The sequence below is a fragment of the Grammomys surdaster genome, unplaced genomic scaffold, assembly GCF_004785775.1.
Source record: "Grammomys surdaster isolate TR1022 unplaced genomic scaffold, NIH_TR_1.0 311, whole genome shotgun sequence".
Classification (NCBI taxonomy): Eukaryota; Metazoa; Chordata; class Mammalia; order Rodentia; family Muridae; genus Grammomys; species Grammomys surdaster.
The window spans coordinates 2,559,341-2,578,807 of NW_021604730.1; the positions used below are offsets into that span (position 1 = coordinate 2,559,341).

General features: G+C 39.3%; 1 protein-coding gene across 2 annotated transcripts in view; it reads right to left on the reverse strand.

The window, feature by feature from the left end:
* Positions 1 to 19,467, reverse strand: part of Negr1 (neuronal growth regulator 1) — a 710,239-nt gene that overhangs the window by 237,637 nt on the left and 453,135 nt on the right. For both annotated transcript variants that reach the window (XM_028777584.1, XM_028777586.1), the window contains exon 4: positions 166 to 297. In XM_028777584.1, the coding sequence (XP_028633417.1) occupies positions 166 to 297 (132 nt within the window). The remainder of the gene's footprint in view (positions 1 to 165; positions 298 to 19,467) is intronic.

Sequence of the window (19,467 nt, forward strand, 5' to 3'; positions counted from 1 at the left end):
CACACACACACACACACACACACACACACACACACACACACACACACAGATTGTTTGTTTGTTTGTTTGTGTGTGTGTGTGTGTGTGTGCAATATGAATAACAAAGCAGCCACAGCAATTTCAGACATTTCTCAATAGTTATGGTGATAAAGGAAAGAGACTTACAGTTCACGACCACTCTCACTTTCTTCACGTCTGGGAACGACACGTCGTTCTCTGCACTGCATTCATACTCCCCAGCCTGGTCTCTTGTAATTCCATAAATGTCCAAATATTGTCCATTTTCAAATGGTTTTGCTACAACAACAATAACATAAAATAGACAATACATTTAATTGTTAGAGGCTTCATTCAAGGAAAACAACAACCTTAGTTGTTACTACCAGGCATTGCTATCCAGACAATTCTGTACACAACAGAAAATGCAGTAAAAGAGGGCCCTAAGAGCAGAATGCCCATGTGTTTTCCTTAAACAGTTCTGGTTTTTAAGTCCTTCAGATAGAATAGCCCTGAACCACGTCCTCACAATGTGCATGGAATTCACTAGTGTCGCTTGGTGGCTTGGCATGTAGTAAACTTTTATATAGTGTAAAATTCCAACTGGACACTTCACTTAACTGAACATCACTTTTTTTCTGGGTAACCTCCCTCTGCTCATGATTTCCAGCCAGATGGCTTGATGAAAGTATACAGGTCTATAAAACCAGCACCAGGAGCCCCGATCCAAAACTGCCAATGCTACCAAGCAAGCCACACTGTAAACGTTATATGGAAATTATCCAGTGAATCTCAGGGAAGAAGCTTAATGATTCTCAACTAAGAGTTAAGTGGTTATACAAGCAAACCAAATTATCTTTATTTTTTTATTATTCCAGCGAAAACATTCTGTCTGACTAAAAATAACAGTAGATTAACAATAGAAAGTCATAATCACAGATGGAAAAATATCCCCAAGTTAATGAGATTGGAAATCAAGACTCCTTTCTTCAGTAATAGGATTTGTACTCGAACAAAAGCAGAGTCATTGGGCAGCTGGGGTCCTGACAGAGTCTCTATAGAGAAGTTATAGTGCTTAGAGTAAGTTTTCTCTCCCTGTCCTTTAGATGACTGTGAAGTGCATTCATATTTCAATGCCTACAGAAGGGGTTGGGAATCAAGGAGTTCTCCCAGTAACCAGTATTTCCCAAAGTCAAGGCTTCCTCTGTCTTCATGCTGTCATCCTTCCAGAAATACAATGACCCAGAAGTTAGAAAGTTAATGGGATTCACTTTCAATAAGTCTAAGGAAATTCAGTTATAGCCTCTCAAATCTAGAATGCATGTCAATTACTGTACCCCATGTGGGTTCTGTCTAGGACAGTATTTGCCATCCCAGTTTGCCCTCAGAATGACCATGACTTTGCCAATAAAAGACATAAAGTACATACGACTCTTTTGCTGTTTACCAGGTTGCTCTCAATTTGTAGATGGAGTTAAGCCTCTGATATATTAGTTGACTGACAAATTGTTTGGAGAAGTAAGATTACAAAATTAGAGTTAACTTTGCAATCTAAATTGGTGAACACTGGTGACAAGGTCCTTGTCACCTATTCTATGCATGGACACGGTGTTCTTTCTCATGGCTCTCTTTCTGACTTGTTCTCACAACTCCAGTTTCAAAGAGGTGAATTACTTTGTAAAAGCAAGTGAAATTTGGAAGACAAATACTCATGCACAGCAGGCACATACCACAACCTATCTGAATGGTCAAGAGTCATGTAATCATTAACCAAGTAATTAAACATGGAGGCTATATACACATGTTATTTAGTTCTTATTGCTTAACCATAGCAAGAATTGAAAACACTAGCCTTTAAAGCATTGGAGGTTAGGAATAAATACAATAGAGCTTTGATGTTGATTTTAATGGTTTTATTAGCATATATTAATTATACATCATAATGAGTTTCATCCACACACTTTTCTATGTGTACTTAAGTGTACTAAATATATTTCAATCATGTTTGCCCCTGTTATCCTTTCTTACCCCTCTTCTATCCCTATCCATCTTCTTCTCTGGAGGTATGCTCTCTTCTGCTTTCATGTGACCTGGCGAATTTCATTAGGGTTCTTGATACAGGTATGGGTGGGGTGGGGGCTATTTGTAGGTGTTTTTGCATATATCAATGTCTGCATCCACTAAGAAAATCTCTTTCTTCACCATCAACCATCATTTGTTTGTCCATTCTCATGGAAGAAGATAGCATTATGGTTTTTAAAAATACATACCAAAATCAACAAATGTAGTGAAATGTGAGAAGCACTGGGTTCAGAACAAGTGTTGCAGACTCTCAGAAGAAATGAAGTATGCCATGTACAGAAATGTCACCATAGCATCAGCCAGCACTAGGGATGCCTTTCATACCTACTAAGTGTGTGTCCCTGTCATGGACATGAATGCCACAATCTACAGAGTCACTTGGAGATCTTTCTTCACCTTGTCTCAGAATGAGGTCTAAGTTGACAGCCAGTGAATGGATGCTACAGTCAGCCATCAGTCATATGACTCCCCAAAAGGGGGTAGGTGCTACAGTCAGTCATCAGTCACATGACCCACATAAAGGCACCCGCCAGGAGTAAAAACCCCCATAGGGTCATTTTGCTATTGAACTATTGAAACTGACTGACTATTGAACTATTGAAACTTTTTGTCTGATGTGGCATCTACTTTCCTTGCCACAAAGGCAGGCACAGAGTGTCTGTCTTATGTGAGTAAGATGACCATACTGAACTTACCTTTGCTTTGTTCTAGGGCTGGTCTTTCCAGAGCTAATTCCAGATTAGAAAATTAAGAGCCGTGTTTGTCAAGATATAAACATTCAATCAGACATTTTAGTCCATCAGTGCAATTTAGCTCAACCCATCCCAAAGTTGAAGATAAGGACAAAGCTTGATGGACATAGAGAGAAAAGACAAAGACAATAACCCCAAATGAGACAGTGGTCTACTTAGTCCTAACATGACTCTTACAGATGTTCACAGTGTGATGTGCTTCATCACCCAGTGAGTAGCAATTTCAGTGGAGATACAGGAACAGTGTAAACAGCAGCCTTCTGGTCACAGCACCTCTCCTGCTCCCAGTGAAGCTGCTATTGTGTCATTGGATGCTGTCATGTCATCCTCACATGGCACATACTTAATAAATATTTACTGAATGAGAAATCACGTGTCCTCTTAATAAAGTCCCATGCACTAAAAGTCCACAATGGAAGAAGTCCATTCACTTCACTTTCATAGTCACCGAAAAGGAAAACAATCTTAGAAAGAGTTGTCATGCTGATTGACACCCTGACATGACAGAAAGTGATCAGTTGAAAGAAAATCCTATAAAACTACTGTCAATCCTTTATAAGATCACAAAGGCTATCAAAATACTAAATACCACACTGCAGAATAAAGATAAGAACTTATAAGGATTATAAGATAAAAAGTTCTCGTTTTCACAGAATATCTTCCAAATAGAGCCATACTTTTCTCAAGCATGAATGATTGATTTAATGAATGAATAAATGAATGAATTAAAAACTGGCTGCTCTTACATAGGAATAAAGTTTAGTTCCCAGCATCCCCACATTGTAGTTCATGGCCTTTGTTCTGCCAGCTTTATCCCCAAGGAATTTCAGGCCTGTTATAGGAGTCCCTGACTCAGTCTTAGTTTTCTAAATGCATTTGATACTGTGGCATAACAGTGATTAACTACCACTCTTCAGAAACACTCCAGAAAGATTACAAAATCTTTACCTAGGAAGAATTATCACACTTTTCCAGGGTCCCTTGCAGAAAGATGTACTGTCAGAGTCTCACAGACACTAGAACTTGATGGTACTCTCCCATGAATTTCTAAAATATTCCTACAATGGTCCACTTGCATATGTAGGAATGGTTATTTCCCAAGAGCTTGTTATCTAAGCTCATATTTGAGATCATGAATTGTAGTGGGATATCTTCCCATTACATTTATATAAAGCTCAGTGATTGGACTGTATGGGAGGTAGGAGGAGTGAGGAGTCAGAAGCAGAGAGAGTAGAGATGTAGGAGCCATGGAGAACCACGGATCCAGGATGGTCCTGGGTCACGATTTATATCTTAAGGTTAGATATTGGGAAACACCTCTAATTGTGTGAGCATCTTGTTAATTGAGCATTACCAAATATATAAAGCTATTGGATAGTCTTTAAGCATAACAGTCTCATTTATACCAGGTACTGTGTGGATGGTAGAATGGTCTGGGCTCAGCCAAGCATTGTGGAGACAGTGTGGTAGATTGGCAGAGCCATCTCCCATGCTGGAGTCTTGTGGGTGTCAAGGCCGTTGCTTCTGGCTTGCCTGACCTGGTGTTCTGAGCTGAGCAGTGGTGGGAGAACACTGATGCTCATGGCCTCAGGCCTTGCCTAGTCGGGAACATGGTGGCCCCGTAACAACAAGCCAGATCAGGGCCACCATTTTAAATATTACCATTAACAATCAACCACATCTTATAGGCATTGTCTCATGCTCTGTAGTCAGGGATATGAAGTGGATTTGCTGAGCCAACATTTCAGCTCTATCAATTCTGAGCTATATAACCCCTCTCTGAATTCTTATTTGTTAATCCACAAGCAATGTATGGGGACAGTGACAGAGCCTGCCTTGTCAGGTCATCCCAGGGAATAACTTATACAAATAAATCACTCACATCATTGCATAACATACAGTGAGTAAAAAATATATTTTAGCTCTTATTATAATGCACAGGGTTGGGACTGCAAGAGAGTTTTGTTTGGAGACTGTTTCTACACTGATGGGTTACTGTATTCAAGGATTCATTTCTGCCGTATCATGTTCTTTAATAGATGTGAGAATTAGAGAGCTGAGCAGGAAATAATAACAGCAATGGCCAGCTCTGTTCTCCTATCATCTCAACAGTTAAGTAAACATACACATCTTGCCCATCATCAGTTAAAATCGGACTACAGGCTTAACCTTTATTAGAATTACTTCTCAGAGACAATGCAGCATTTCCTATTTCTTATGCATGTGTTTATGGGTTTTTACACACACACATACACACACACACACACACACACACACACGATTGTCTGGAAAGTCTCTAATATAAAAACCGAATTTTAAAAAAAACCTTGAGGATCTGTGTTTCTGATAAGAGTGGTAGGAGATGTAGCAAGGCATGAGTGCCCACTGGACACCAGAGGCTAATAAACAACAAGCCTTTGCCAGGGATTGGCTACCTCTTTTGAAATTGTTGGCAAGTGAAGTCCTCCTGTAGATCATGAAACATTACAGTCTATTGCTACCACTCTTAACTTCTCTCCAGAATTACATGGTAAGATCCCATTGCTGAAAACATTATATATTCAAGTCACAGCACGTGGAAAATCAAGCTGGTACTGACCTGAAAGCTTCATCCCTACTGTCTAGCTTTCATAGTGCTGGAAAGTGCTAGACATACTACTAGAAAAGAAAAGTAATAAGTCCTACATAGTTGTAAACCCTGCATGCTGCAGTAGAGAACAGACTGGCAAGATATGCCCACTGTTGTAATAGTGCTATGAACATCGTAGAGTAACTAACCAGTTCTGCTTAGAGTTAAGTCCTGCTTTACAAGATGGAACTCATCATAGGCAACAAGAACTTATGACTACACAGATCATATGTCCTAGGGGAAAACCTAATTTTATTTTTCTAATGGACATAGTATTTTTGCTAATGGACATTTTTCTGCTAACTGGACATAGTTTTAAACCAACTCCTAAGAACTTATCAGATTACACCCATAGATAAATGTGTCTGTCAACTTTCACTGGAGAAGCTTTATAGTTGATAGTCAAGGTGCAGAGAATGCTATACTGCAGAAAATTCAGCTCTAATTATAACATTTATATATTAATACTCCCATCCCACAAGGCCTAAAGATCATTGTACAGGAGAGCAGGAAATAGTATAGGAGCCAGATCCAGTGGCTGACTATAAGGAAATATTGTTTTCTGGACATGAGAAGGGCTGTTGCACATAAGAACATACAGATGATCAAACTAGACAAAATTCCATAAAGGGCCATTATGCACAAAGTCTCTAGCTGAGGAGCTATTGGCAGTTGGTAGCTTCTGGGACGGGAACAGTCAAGTTTCTTTAGTGGTTGTGACCACTGGTGAATGGGCCTCCAGTGCATGGTACCATATACCAAACTATATGGGCAGCACACATTGGTCTTGATGGGTTTAAAAAACAAACCAAACAAAACAACAAAACAGTGCATACAAAATTGCATGCATAGGGAAGCGGGGATGGATCTGGGAAGAATTAGAAGCTGAAATATGATCAAAACACATTGCATTACATTTTCAAAGAGTAAATGAAAATGAAGACTAGCAGACTGTGATGAATGATCATGGCCAACCTTCTTGCAGTCTACCTTTCTCTGCTAACGCCCTGAGCTTTTCCTTTTCTAGTCACCCACGTGACTTCCCAAACTTCAGTTCCCTGAAGAGACAAGCAAGCTACTCAAAGGAGCCTTATATGATTTACTGATTTACTTACTGACCAGTCTCTCAGCCCACATGACATCCTTAAAAAGCAAAAACAGCACAAAGAAACACGACAAAACAAGGGCCACTCTGACCCTGAGTAGCATAGAAATGTTCACCACCACTTACTTAATTCTTAGCAATTCCATGTGTATTTGTATTGTACTGATGGTCTGTGAAATAAAACTCTGTCTCTTATTCCATATCTTATATTAGGGCTATAGTTGCTGACTATATTTTTATAGGAAAACAAAAATATAACTGCTTAAGCAGTTAAGTTTTCCATATTGTGGTTAACAAATAAAAATTTAAAAATAGCATTTATCTTTCCTTCAGTCATTATTTTGTTGAAGATGTGATGCTAAATGCCTCTCTGTGAATTAATTCCTCAGTAAGACTTCAATTAACTTATGGGGCAAGCCTCATGGTTTTGACCCTCTGTACCCATGGATTCCAGGAGCTGAAAAAAACATTTTTTAGTTTCTGTACTAAATGTCTATAAGCTGATTTTCTTATCATTGTTCCCTAAACAGTACAACCTAACTACTTATGGGCCATTTATACTGTGTTAGGGATTGTAAATAGTTTAAATGTTAAAGTACAAGAAGTGATCCAGTTATATTCAAACACAAACCTACTTTAAATAAAGAGACTTGGACATTTATAGAGTTTGACATCTGTGGAATGTCCCAGATTCTGTGCTCCACAGGCAAAGTGGACCCTCTTCATAGAACAAGGCCAAAACAGCTAAGTGGTTAAGCATTTTGCCAAGGAACTCAATTCCATATGTGGAATCAAAAAGCAACTCCTAAAATCCAAGGTTGGATTCACAGGTGGCTCAGTGCCTAAATTTAAAAGCAGGCAGCAGAATGGCCTGTAGTAAGAACTAGATTAAAGTATGTGTATATAAGTCTGGATTTGGAATAATAACGTGTAATTTAAATGGTTGCTGACCTCTGAAAAAGGCTTTTGGATTTCATGTTAAATTCCTGTGGCTGCTGCAGCATGTTAGTGCATACCTAACAGGGTTAAAAATCAATACATTTGTTTCACTGTCAATTTTGCCTTTGCCATATGCTGTGTGTGTGTGTGTGTGTGTGTGTGTGTGTGTGTGTGTGTGTGTGTATGTTTTAATCAAACCAGTGTCTTCTCTAAAGAATGGTTCATCCTGGTCACTGGGGTAATCAGATGGAAAGTAAAGGTAGACTTGCCCATGACATGGTGCTAAGAACCTTCACAGAGGAGCACATTTTGGAGGATTCGGTAATCACAGAAGTCTCAAGAGCAGCAGAATCATGGTCATAAAGAATGGCCAGGAACAGTCCTCTACCAACCCCCTCTGACTTAGACAATGGTGAAGTGAGGCCTGTCCCATGTCATGGTAGGTTGTTCAAGTTCCTGAGCCACCAGCTAGGTCCTGATTCTCCATCATAGTACCTACATGAGACTACACCTGTCAATATCTTGCTTCTACCTCGAGAGTTCAGTACTAAATTTCTAACCTGCATAGTACAGGAGGATTCATTTGTTCATGGTCCCTACTAAGTCTCTGACAGTTTGGTACATAGTGACAACCTAGAACTAATTCCATATACTCAACTAACGTCAGCCAGGATTTTCTGGGATAAAGACACCAACACCACTGGTGGTCACAGGGTTCACTACACTTTGTGGCTCTTCATCTACACACATGTTGTACTTTCTATATACTTTTCAAAGACAGTAGCAGATAGAAAAGTTCTCATGGTGTAATTTATGAAGTTGCTGATGTCATTAATCCTTCTGAACAGTACAAGTAATTTCCAGGAAAAAATGAATTCAAAGAGAACATTCCTTTATGAGAATGTACTAAAAATATATCAGTTAATGCAATTCTGGGACATGTTCTTAGAGCACAGAAGTAATGGAATCTGAAGGCGCAGTAAGAGAAGAGGTATTAAGAAAGATGAAATTATGGAAGTCACCTCCCAAGGTGATTCTAACAGGGTTCAGAGGCAAATAAAACAACCAGTAAATAAAAAGCCTACTTTCCTAGTCTTTTTCTTTGACATTTTTATAGTCTACCAGCTAGCAGTGAGGAAAAGCTCAGTCAACAGTCATTTATTTCATTTTTGATTGTCATCTGCTAGGAATACTTCCATCATGCGTTTGTTCAGGAGACAGTGATTGTACCCTGATATCCAACCAGTCAACAAAAACCTTTCTACTTCCAAAAGTGTACAGATCATTGTGGAAACAAAAGAATAAAAGGGTAATTTTAGTAGCAACTCGAAAGTGCTACATTTGGCATAAATGCAAGGTGCTATTTGTCATCATTGTGAGAAAAAAAATTGTCCTAAGCAAGAGTCTAGAAATTGGATTAAGTCTGAATATAAGCTTCATGAGAGTAGGCAGGGATAAGTCTGAAGCTATAAGCAGAAATCACAGGCTAGAGGGACTTTATTCTGCAAAAATAATTTGCATCCTAGCTGGGAGAACAATCAGACCCCTGAAAGGAATAGAGTGCTGCAATATATTTAAATATCTAATTTTAAAATTCTGCTTCTAGAATTCTATTCCTTAATGTGTCTAGGAACGATGACCACATGTATCGTTTACTATTTACCACTCAATTAATGATCAAAACCTAAAAACCAAGTCTTTCAATGCTTTGGACAACAGAAAGCACTGGGTTAGGATTCCTGCAGCACACACAGTTGCCTACCTGGAGGCAAGCTGTGCTCTGTGGAAGCCTCACTTTGTTGCTGAGAGGAGGAGTGAGTGGTGAATTCACACAGCAGGAGCCACATGGAAGTTCTGCTATCCAATGTGGTCATCAGATTAGCAGTGCCAGAACCCATCCTGAGTCTTGGTGACCCTGACATCTTTCTAATGAAGGAGGATGAAAAGTCACTGAATCTTCACTAGAGACCTCTTGTCCCTCCTGGTCATTTATATATGAATCTCTCCTGTTTGCACTTGGCTTCATAAGGTGAGATATTTAAAGGAGGGACTCTATCTTTGCAGCTATAGGGAAGCTGTCATCCATGTAGAAACTTACTTTGGGTTATTACTTAGACTTTTAGGAGGAAGTGGGTATTGTTCATATATCCCCAAGGAAGGGATTCTTACAAGTTCTAAAGGATTAAACATTCACAGACAAAAAGCTACAAAAATCAACTGGTAATGAATGCTCCCTATTAAGTGCTGGGTTATATAATCATTGGGAGGCATTTCTAGAAGTTGAGGGGAAAAAAAGGAAAACTGGTGCCTTTTTCTCTTAAATGCAGAAGAAAAAAGGAAAAACTTCATATTGTTTGTCTGAAGCTACGCAAGCCACTGACAATGGACATCTCACCCTACAAGGACAACATCCCGTGTCAGTGTGGTGAATTACAAATTAAAGAAATGAGAAAAAAGAGAGCGAGGTCCAAGGAAAGTAGATTAATAATGGAAATAATTAAGAGAGGAAAGCAATAAACTCTAAAACGGGCAATCAGTGGGAATATGAATGAAACAGAAAGTTGATCCCTTAGAAGATCATTGAAATGAGCAGAACTTAACCAAACTGGTAAAGACTAACGAGAAAGATGGACGTTATGCTCATGAACCATGAAGAAAACCAACATTGATGTCCCATGAAAAGAGAATGGTTACTAAGCAAGCATATGCTCACGAACTTGGTGGTTCAGATCAAATGGATACCATCTTTGAACAAGAGGAAGTAGAAAACCTGCTCATTCAATGCATTTCAAACGCAAGAAACCAAATCTCCAATTAAATGTATAGAGAGAGCTTTAGGTGTGTACACATATTCAACTTTTTAAATTCGTTCTGAAAACTAATAAGACCACTCCCTAATTCATTGATATGAAAATACTATTACATGAACATCACAACATATAACATGAGATGCCAACCATGAACAGACACCTGAAAACCTTTGCATAAATGTTTGACAATAACATTGAGTAAAAATAATATCAGACTGTGACTTACCTGAAAGAAAAATTTAAACAATGTGATTCACTACACCACCACCACCACCAAAATGACTATTTATATGTAGAAAAGTCATTGAAAGACTTCAGTATTTAAGTAAAAAAAAAATTCAGAAAATGAAAGAGAACTTTCTGAACTCAATGATGTCTATGAATAAATTTCATCTTTCCTAGGATGTAATGATGAGAGGATAAATGTTTCCCATCTAATGTGATAAATTACAGGGATCCACTCTGAGCTTACTCACATTCTACATAAAACAAGTAATTGTCACTATTAAATTCTACTTAAAACTTAATTCAGTAAATGTTTTAGAAGAAAATGAAGGGAGATCACTGTGCCTTTGGGTTGGACAAGGAGATCTGACATAAATAACAAACACACAATACAACTGAGAGATATTGATAATCTGGGTTCCACCACAATTAAATAAAATTTGCTTTGGAAAGCACTCAATTAATTAACATCCAAGGCATATAAGGAGAGAACATTGGTGAATCACAATGTCAGACAAATGTCAGAGACATCACAAACTTTAGGACATATACTCAAAATATTGAGTAAAATGTCACATAAGAAAAGCTACAGACCTCAGTTTAAATTATGTTGATTTAGGCTGTATAGCAGATCCTTTTTTAAGGTACATGACTTCCCCAGCCCAGGGTAATGGGCTAGATTTTCAGTACCAAGAACTATATTCCTCTTATTGAGTAGGTCATACGTCCAGTAAGACAGAGGTGAGTTATCACCAATATATGCTGCTTATTGTGTCTTTACCAATATCTTGCCATGCTGGTCATTGTTATGGTTCACAGATATTGCAGAAAAAATTGATTGCTTCTCTCCCTTTGCAGTCTATATAGTATTTTCTGGGTCTATATTATAGAAGCTCTACTACAGAAAGGAGACTTTCAGGTCAGATCCAGTTAAAATCTTTCAAAACCTGTGTCTTCAGCAACGGGGCCTCACCCTCGACCCCTGACAAGCAATCAAGAGAATCGCATGTAGTTTATATTGTTTTGGAAGGCGCTTGAACAACCCTAACCAAACATTCAGAAGGACATTTTCTCTAGTGCCTGAGACAGGGGTTTTGTTAGTTTGAGGCTCTTTAGAGAAGCATTATTAACTTAAGAAATTAGCTTCCTTCAAGGCACACACACACACACACACACACACACACACACACACACACACGCAGAGAAAGAGAGACAGAGATACAGAGAGAGACAGAGACACAGAGGGACACAGAGAGAGACTTAATGTATGATGAATAAATTAAGGCAAGCATAACTTTTTACCACATTCCAAATCTTATCTTTATGCCCATGGAGAAGTGCAGCTACTACCCCTCACTAAAGCAGCCTTTTTTTCACAGCAACTGAAAACCATAACTGACACAACACAGAGATCAGTGGACTGAGGGGAGCCCAGCTCCAACAGATACATCTATATCACAGCCCCTGCATCTATGGAAGGAAAAGAGGCTACTAATTTAAGAGTGGGAAGTCATGGAAGGAGTTGGGGTTAGGGAACCTGAGAGGGCATGGGGTAAGGGGAGGATAAGGGCAAGGGAAAATGATTCGACTATATTTTAATTTAAAATGTATAAAGAACCCAATATTTTTTAAAAATACATTAAAATTGTAAAGTCTCAGTAGAAACAATTAAGAGATGGGTTACATATTAGAGCAAGTTTTAAAACTAAGATGGTATTTACACATCACAAGGTAACTGACTATGTTTATTGATAGATGTTAGGGTCGTTGATCATTCTGAAATTGTAATGTCAAGGGCAAGAAATTGCACTGCAAGTATTTTTGAAAGATTCAAACAGCAGACAAGAGGGATAACCTTTTTAGACTGTAGAAGTCTTCTACATCATTGGGGTGAAGTCACCTTAGAAGCTGGATACTTACAGGTCATCTAACACCTTTACCCCAACATCAGCAGAAACTTTAATAGTTAAACCCACCATATATGAGGGAATAGTAACAATACTGATAATTGACAAACTGCCCAGATTCAACCTGGTTGTGCTGAGGAATTGTGCTGCCTCCTTTTCCCAGCCAATGCCCTATCATTTAGCTGAAAAATTATCCACATAATTATATCATGGATGGGCTACATATGATATCATTTCATTTACATAACATTTTGGAAATTAGAAAAGTATCAGAGTAGGCTCACTGGCACTAGAACACCAAGAGGCAATTTTCTGACAGCAAAACTCAAATATCTCCATTAGAAAGGCGGGTGTGTAACTGTACCTCTGTTAAAAGCCACAAACACATTCACTTCAAAGGTAACTTTAATCAGACAAAGGTTATAGAGATATCACTGCACACCCACTAACATCCTACATGCGAAGGGTTAGGACTTCAAGTGTTAGTGAGGATATAGAGTTCATCACACACAGACACACACACACACACACACACACACACACACACACACACACACACCGCCTCAGTGCTGTTAGTCCCACTGGTAGGGAGGGCATTTTTAGTATTCAAATTGATTTCTGGCTAACCATCCTTTAGAAGTTCTACAGAGGCAACATGAATTACAACCCAAGCCAGTATCTGTTGCCTCATGGTACCATCCTACTGTATTAACTTTGTGACCCAGGGCTCTATGTGAGTGATGTACTCTGCCCTTTACGGTCTGCCTGGATAATAGAACCTGAATTCTCTGTTGTTTTATTTGTATCATAAGTTCACGTCGAGAAACACAGCTATTGGGGGATTGCCTGTAGGAAATCCACTCACTTCTTTACCTATTTTAAATTTCATTTTCAATACATTATAGAACTGTGGCCTCTGTGTGCCTTACTTAGGGACATTTTAAAATTGTCTTTAATAGTTGGATATTATGGTACACACCCTCTAGCCCAGTATTCAGGAGAAGAAACTGGGTTATTAACGTTTGAGGTCAGTCTGTACTATATTGTAAACACAAGGTCAGCCTGAGCTATATAGCAGGATACTGTCTCAAAAACTAAATAATTGAAACCAAGACATGAAGCTGTATCTCCATGCTACACTCCTTGTGCCACAAGCACAGAGCTCTGAGCTCTATGATTGGCACTGGAACAGGTAAAGAAGAGCCCCTTTTATTGTTACTTGAAGGCAGGATATCCCCATGTAGCCCAGGCAAGACCCAAACTCTAGATCAGCCCAGTCAAGAATTTACCTTATATTCTGAGTCACCTACTCTCATTGAACCTAGGTCTATCCAATTGAGCTAGGCTGGCTAGCAGGTCCAAGATACCCTATCCTCATCTCCTTCCCTGGTGTGAGATTATAAATATATACAATGTACCACTATACCTGAGTCTACATGTGTATGCTGAGCATCAGACTCAGACCCACAGTTACTTAAAACTAAACCACATTCCCCACCCCTTAGTTCACGTTTAACCTCTTATGATCACTTTTTTTAAATGGACAAGGGCAACAGTATTTTACAGTGTTGTTATAAACACTAAGTTTGAAGGTATCATGAGGCCCTGAGTAAAATAACAACAAAATCAATTTTTTATTGATATACATGCATTGATAAAATTAGTATTGAATTTAATGCAGTTTTGTGCATTGGCTATGGTATTTGCCATAGAATTTAATATGTGTTGACAAAACCTGGTCCAGAGAAGCAGTTTAATGTTCCTAAATTCACGTCAATGTATAGTAGAAACTTAAGGGTTCTTTGGAAAGTCAGTTCTGTTTATGGTGTTTTGCTGGAGCAAACATGTGAATGAATGTTTCCTTAAAGTGGACACAGGTGTGAAAGGCTAAGACCAACTAGTGAAGGAACATTTCACTGAAGCAGACACAGGAGAAAGGATGTTCTGCTAAAGCAAGCATGTGAAAGGACACATAATAAAGGATCTTTTGCTAAAAGTACACATGCATTTATATTGTGTAACATGCATTTACATTCTGTAACATGCATTTACATTGTGTAATTGAACTGCACTTGTTGGGAACTCCATAGACAGAAATGCACCAAAAAAATTCTGGTGGTGTGCTGTAGTTTCTTGCCACTTCCATGGACTCAGGCTGATTAGCAGAGTGATGTCAGCTGAAACAGTTGCATGTTCTGAGGCAAGCCCCGTAGAGGACACATGATGTTTGGAGGGAGTATAAATAGGACACAGTGAAGGATCCTGAGCAAGGGCTGCTTATAGAGCTACCTGTGCAATGGATGTGGGTCTCATATCTACACTGAGAGAGGCACAGCTGAGAACTTCTCCTGGTGTTCCTTCTGGTCCTTTCTGCTGACTTGAGCCGAAGCTGAGGCCTGGTTCCCTGCTAGGTCATGTCACTGCTATTGCTAAACAGACTCTACTGAACTGGACTGTTGGTATATCCATGAAATGTGTGCAAGTGGATTGAATTTGTGAACTGAACTGCAGATTCCAGACAGCATAGATGGGAGTTGCTCCAAAGAACCTTTCTAAACAGGTCGACTGACTTCCCCTGTCTCTTCCCCCCTCCCCCTGAATCCTTTCTTTCCCACTACCTCTGGTGGGTGGTGGGCTAAAAAGGAGGTTAAAGCATTTAAGAACCATCATTAAAAATAGGGATTAAAACAAATTAAAGTTACACCAGGGTCTAGAGAGTACAAAGGAGCCTTTAACTCCAGATCTTGAAATCCTCCTGCCTCAACTTTCTTAGTGCTGGGGTGATGAGCATGAAATTTATACAGTTTTTTTTTCTGAGTTTGAGTAAACTTTTTATACGTGGAATATATTCATTGTATGTTTTTATGTTCCTAAAATTCTTGCTGTTTTAAGTGTTCTTGTGGATGAAAGCATCTTTGTCACAACCCTTGTTTAACATGAACATAGCCTAACAATGATGTTACACTGTAAGCCTGCTCATATGTACTTCCAGTAAGTCCCGGCCAAACACTCTGTGAGTTGAGAAAATTACTGACTTTTACTCAACAGACACGTTTGTTGCCTAAGGGTCTGTTAGGAAGAGAAGATTTGACAAAATCAACTAGACCCATATCTCTGATGTTTGATTTTTCTTAAACCAACTATATGTTTGTGAGATTTCTGGACTTCATATTTATTGTAATTTATATAAATGGGAGCATAGTTATTCTCAGTCTTTCTGCATCTATATTCCTTTGCTTCCAAAATCAACTATTAAAATGATTTGCTTGGACTTCCGAGATAGCTGTTAGCAAAATACTTGCCATGCAGGAAGGAGGACCAGGATGCCCAAACCCATTTAAAAAGTCAATTATTGCAGCTCATCCCCTTAATCTCAGCACTGGAAAGTTAGAGAAGGGTAGCTCAGCAGCTCCCTTGCAAGTCAGTGTAGCCTGATTGGTGAGCTCAGAGTTCAGAGAGAGACCTAGCCTTAAAACATAAAGAGCAAAAGAGATGGACACCTGACTTTAGCCCTCTAGCCTATGTGTGAACACATGTGCATACATTTGCATGTTTACACACACACACACACACACACACAGACACACACACACACCCCACAAAGAAACAGTATAACTTAATTTTTTTCAAAACTATTTTTAATGATGGTTCTTAAATGCTTTAATTTCCCTTGAAGCCTACTACCCACCAGTGGTAGTGGAAAAGAAAGGATATGGGGGAAGTAGACCTGTTTAGAAAGTCTCTTTGGAGCAATTCCCATCTGTGTTGTCTGGAAATCTGCAGTTCAGTTCACAAGTTAGCAGTGTCAATTTGATCCACTCACTAATACTTCACAGATACACTAGCAGTCCAGTTCAGTAGAGTGAGAATAGCAACCACGAATCAGCAGTGGTGGTACTACTTAGCAGTGACAGACAGCCAGGCCTTAGTCTCGACTTGATTCATCCGGAGGGAGAGACAGGGCCAATAGGAACACCAGGGAAAGTTTTCAGCTGTACCTCTCTTATTGAAGCAAAAATCAGCAAACACATGAGACCAACAAGTGTTGAACAGCTAGCTCTAGAAACAAGCTAAGCTCAGTCTCTGTCACAGCCCTAGTCCATGCAAGCAGCAAGAAACTGTAGCACACCACCAGATGTTTTTTGTTTCATTTTTCTCTATGGAGTCCCAAAAAACGGAGCTAACTAAGCAATGTAAGGTGGACCATTAGCAAAGAATTCCTCATCACATGTCCTTTTAAGTGCTTGCTTTAGAAGAACATCCTTTCTCCTGTGTCTCTTTCAGAGAAATGTTCCTTCATGAGTCTACCTTAGCCTTTCACCTGTGTCCACTCCAGGAAGACACTCCTTCATGTGTCTGGCCCAGCAAAACACCATCCAACACGACTGCCTTTTCCAGGAACACTAAAGCTTCCACTTCAAAACAGGGAATTTAAAAATCTATAAACAAGTTCTCTTGCTTTTAATAATGGGGGGCGGGCCTTCAATTGGTTGTTTAAAGGGACAATATCCTTTCAATGTTGGAAATGAAAGGAAGTCAGACAGGTGGGGGGAGAGAATTATTTTATTTATGGTATGACAGGGAACCAGAATATATGAACATTGATCCTCTCTGAAATTTAAGCAAGTCAATTTATTGTATAATCTGCGAAGAGACTTTCAGTAACAAAATGTGTGTTTACAGCCCCTTCTTCACAGACCACAGACCACAGAATATGCACCACCTTTCTTTTTCTTTTCTTTTTTTTTTTTAATTAACCCTGTCCTTTATTCTCTTACCACCATTGGGGATTATGCAGCCTGACTGCAAAGAAATGCACAGACTCCCTTTAGGTTGTACCTGACACTTTAAAAGGAGACAGTGGGTGGTGGTCAGCAATTACTACATACTACTGCTAAGCAATTCTGTCCCACTCATCACTGAGGTACATAAACCATGAGGTCCCTGAGTGTTGTCACCACAGCACAAAACAGCCAAGAGAAAAGCACAGATGCTTTACAGGGATCAGGGACATGTGGATGTATCTTTATATGAGCACATGTTTGTGTTGTATGTGTGTGTGTGTATACATGTATCTGTTTATGTTGGGACTCGTCTCTGTGTGTGAGCATGTGCATGCACTGACCTGCAGTGTCTACCGGGTTTCAGGCTTCAGTATACCTGCAACAATCTGCTCTAGATGATCTCTGTCTTTGGTATTTACAGTGGCCCCTCCCACTTTCCTCAGACGTGTGGTTACAACAGACAGTGATTGCCTAGTCACCAGAAGTGGTGATGGGCACATGGTCACTGTATTGGAAAGCTGAACATCTGGTTGGAGGTACCTTGTGTAGTCTGCAGGGTAAGGGCTTAGAGAAAATACCAGCAGGTGTGTCAGACTCTGCAGAGGAACAAGAAGGAGCATGGGAGACAGGTGAGCCATGAGGAAGGCAGTTGACATGTGGCTTTTACCAGGGCAAAAAGTTCAAATTGTTTGGTATGTTTTGACTGTGTGACTTGTAATGTGGATTTTGTTTGATGGGTGTAGTTTTTAAAACCTTCTTGGCTTTGTCCTGTAAGTATTTAAGTTACTTGAAAATGAAATTTTAAGATTTTTTTTTCCTAGTGGTAACAACAGAAAGGTCAGTCTAGACCTAGGCATTCCCCCATCCTACACCAAGTGATAAAATTTAAATCCTGCTGTGTGTTTCTTCCCTACCCTTTATCAGTGAAAGAGGTCACTCTGCAGGTGTCTGTCTGTCCACCTCAACCCCTGCTTCCCACCTCTGTCCTGCTGTGTCTTTTCTGCTAGTATTCTCTGAAGTCTGTCCTTTCCCCATCCTACCTTCCCCTCTGTGAGCCTCAGGGGTCTGCCCTTGTCTTACTTCTTGCCTCACAGACTCTCAGCACAGGAAGCTGTGTCCTCATTTTATCCTTGTTTCTTTGGAACAACCATTGTCCACTGCTAAGTAAGTTTCCAGGGTCTCCCAAACTATTATTTTAGATGCTTGGCCAACTTTTTGGTTATTTGATTGAAAATTACCTACAGTTCTTCTTTTTTCTTTGCTGGGAACACAAGTCAGGCTGTTTTGAAAAGATGCAGCTGAAGGAAGTTTCTCAACCAGCCAAAACAGCTTCAGTTCAATATGGGTCAGACGTGTATGCTTGGTCTTAAAGAATGATATGAGGCTCTTTGTATATGCAATATTTTACCCTGTGTCCTCTTTTCAGTGATTCATTCCTATAAATGTAGCCTCAGCATGATTGTCCTGAGCAGCTCTTTCTACGACTCTTAGTTTTCTGCTTAGTCTTTTGTTAGGAACACATAATTGTATCATAAATAAAGTGATTATGGTAAGCTTAAAAAAATAAACTTTGGTCTAATTGGTTTTTTTTATTTCAAATGAAATCAAAACATATTGTTTGAAATACAAGTTTTGGGGTTGGAGAGATGGCCCAGGGGTTAAGAGCTTGTGCTGCTCTGAAAAATGACCAGATATGTTCCCAGCATCAGATCAGATGGCTTACAACCATCAGAAACATCAGCTCCAGGTGATCTTATGACTCTGGATTGCACTCACATGTCCACACAGACACACACTGAAAAGTTTTAAAAAATATTTTATAACACAATGGCAGTTTGTTCAGGATTTCTCAAAGTATTAACTTCTAGAACCCATTTTCTGAGATCCCTAGTGTAGGTTCTGTTGCTATTGTTATTGCTCTCTTGGGAGATACCATACTGAGAGTTCATCATCCTTTTGGATACATCCCTTAATTAGTATGGGCTACAGCAGTTTTAATAGTTTTGAAGCTTTGGAGAGTATGTCAAAGAAGTCCAGTATCTCTGGTCTCACCGTAAGAATAGGAGAGCTGACGCTAACTACTCAAATCCCTCTCCTAATAAATGGGATTTGCTTTTGTGTCTGTCGCCATTTCATTTAAAAGAAAAAAGTAAGAGAACTGCTGTCATCAGCAAGTGGACATGTGCAGGAGAAGTTATCGAAGACAGCATCTGAGTACTGATGTTTGAGCATAATGT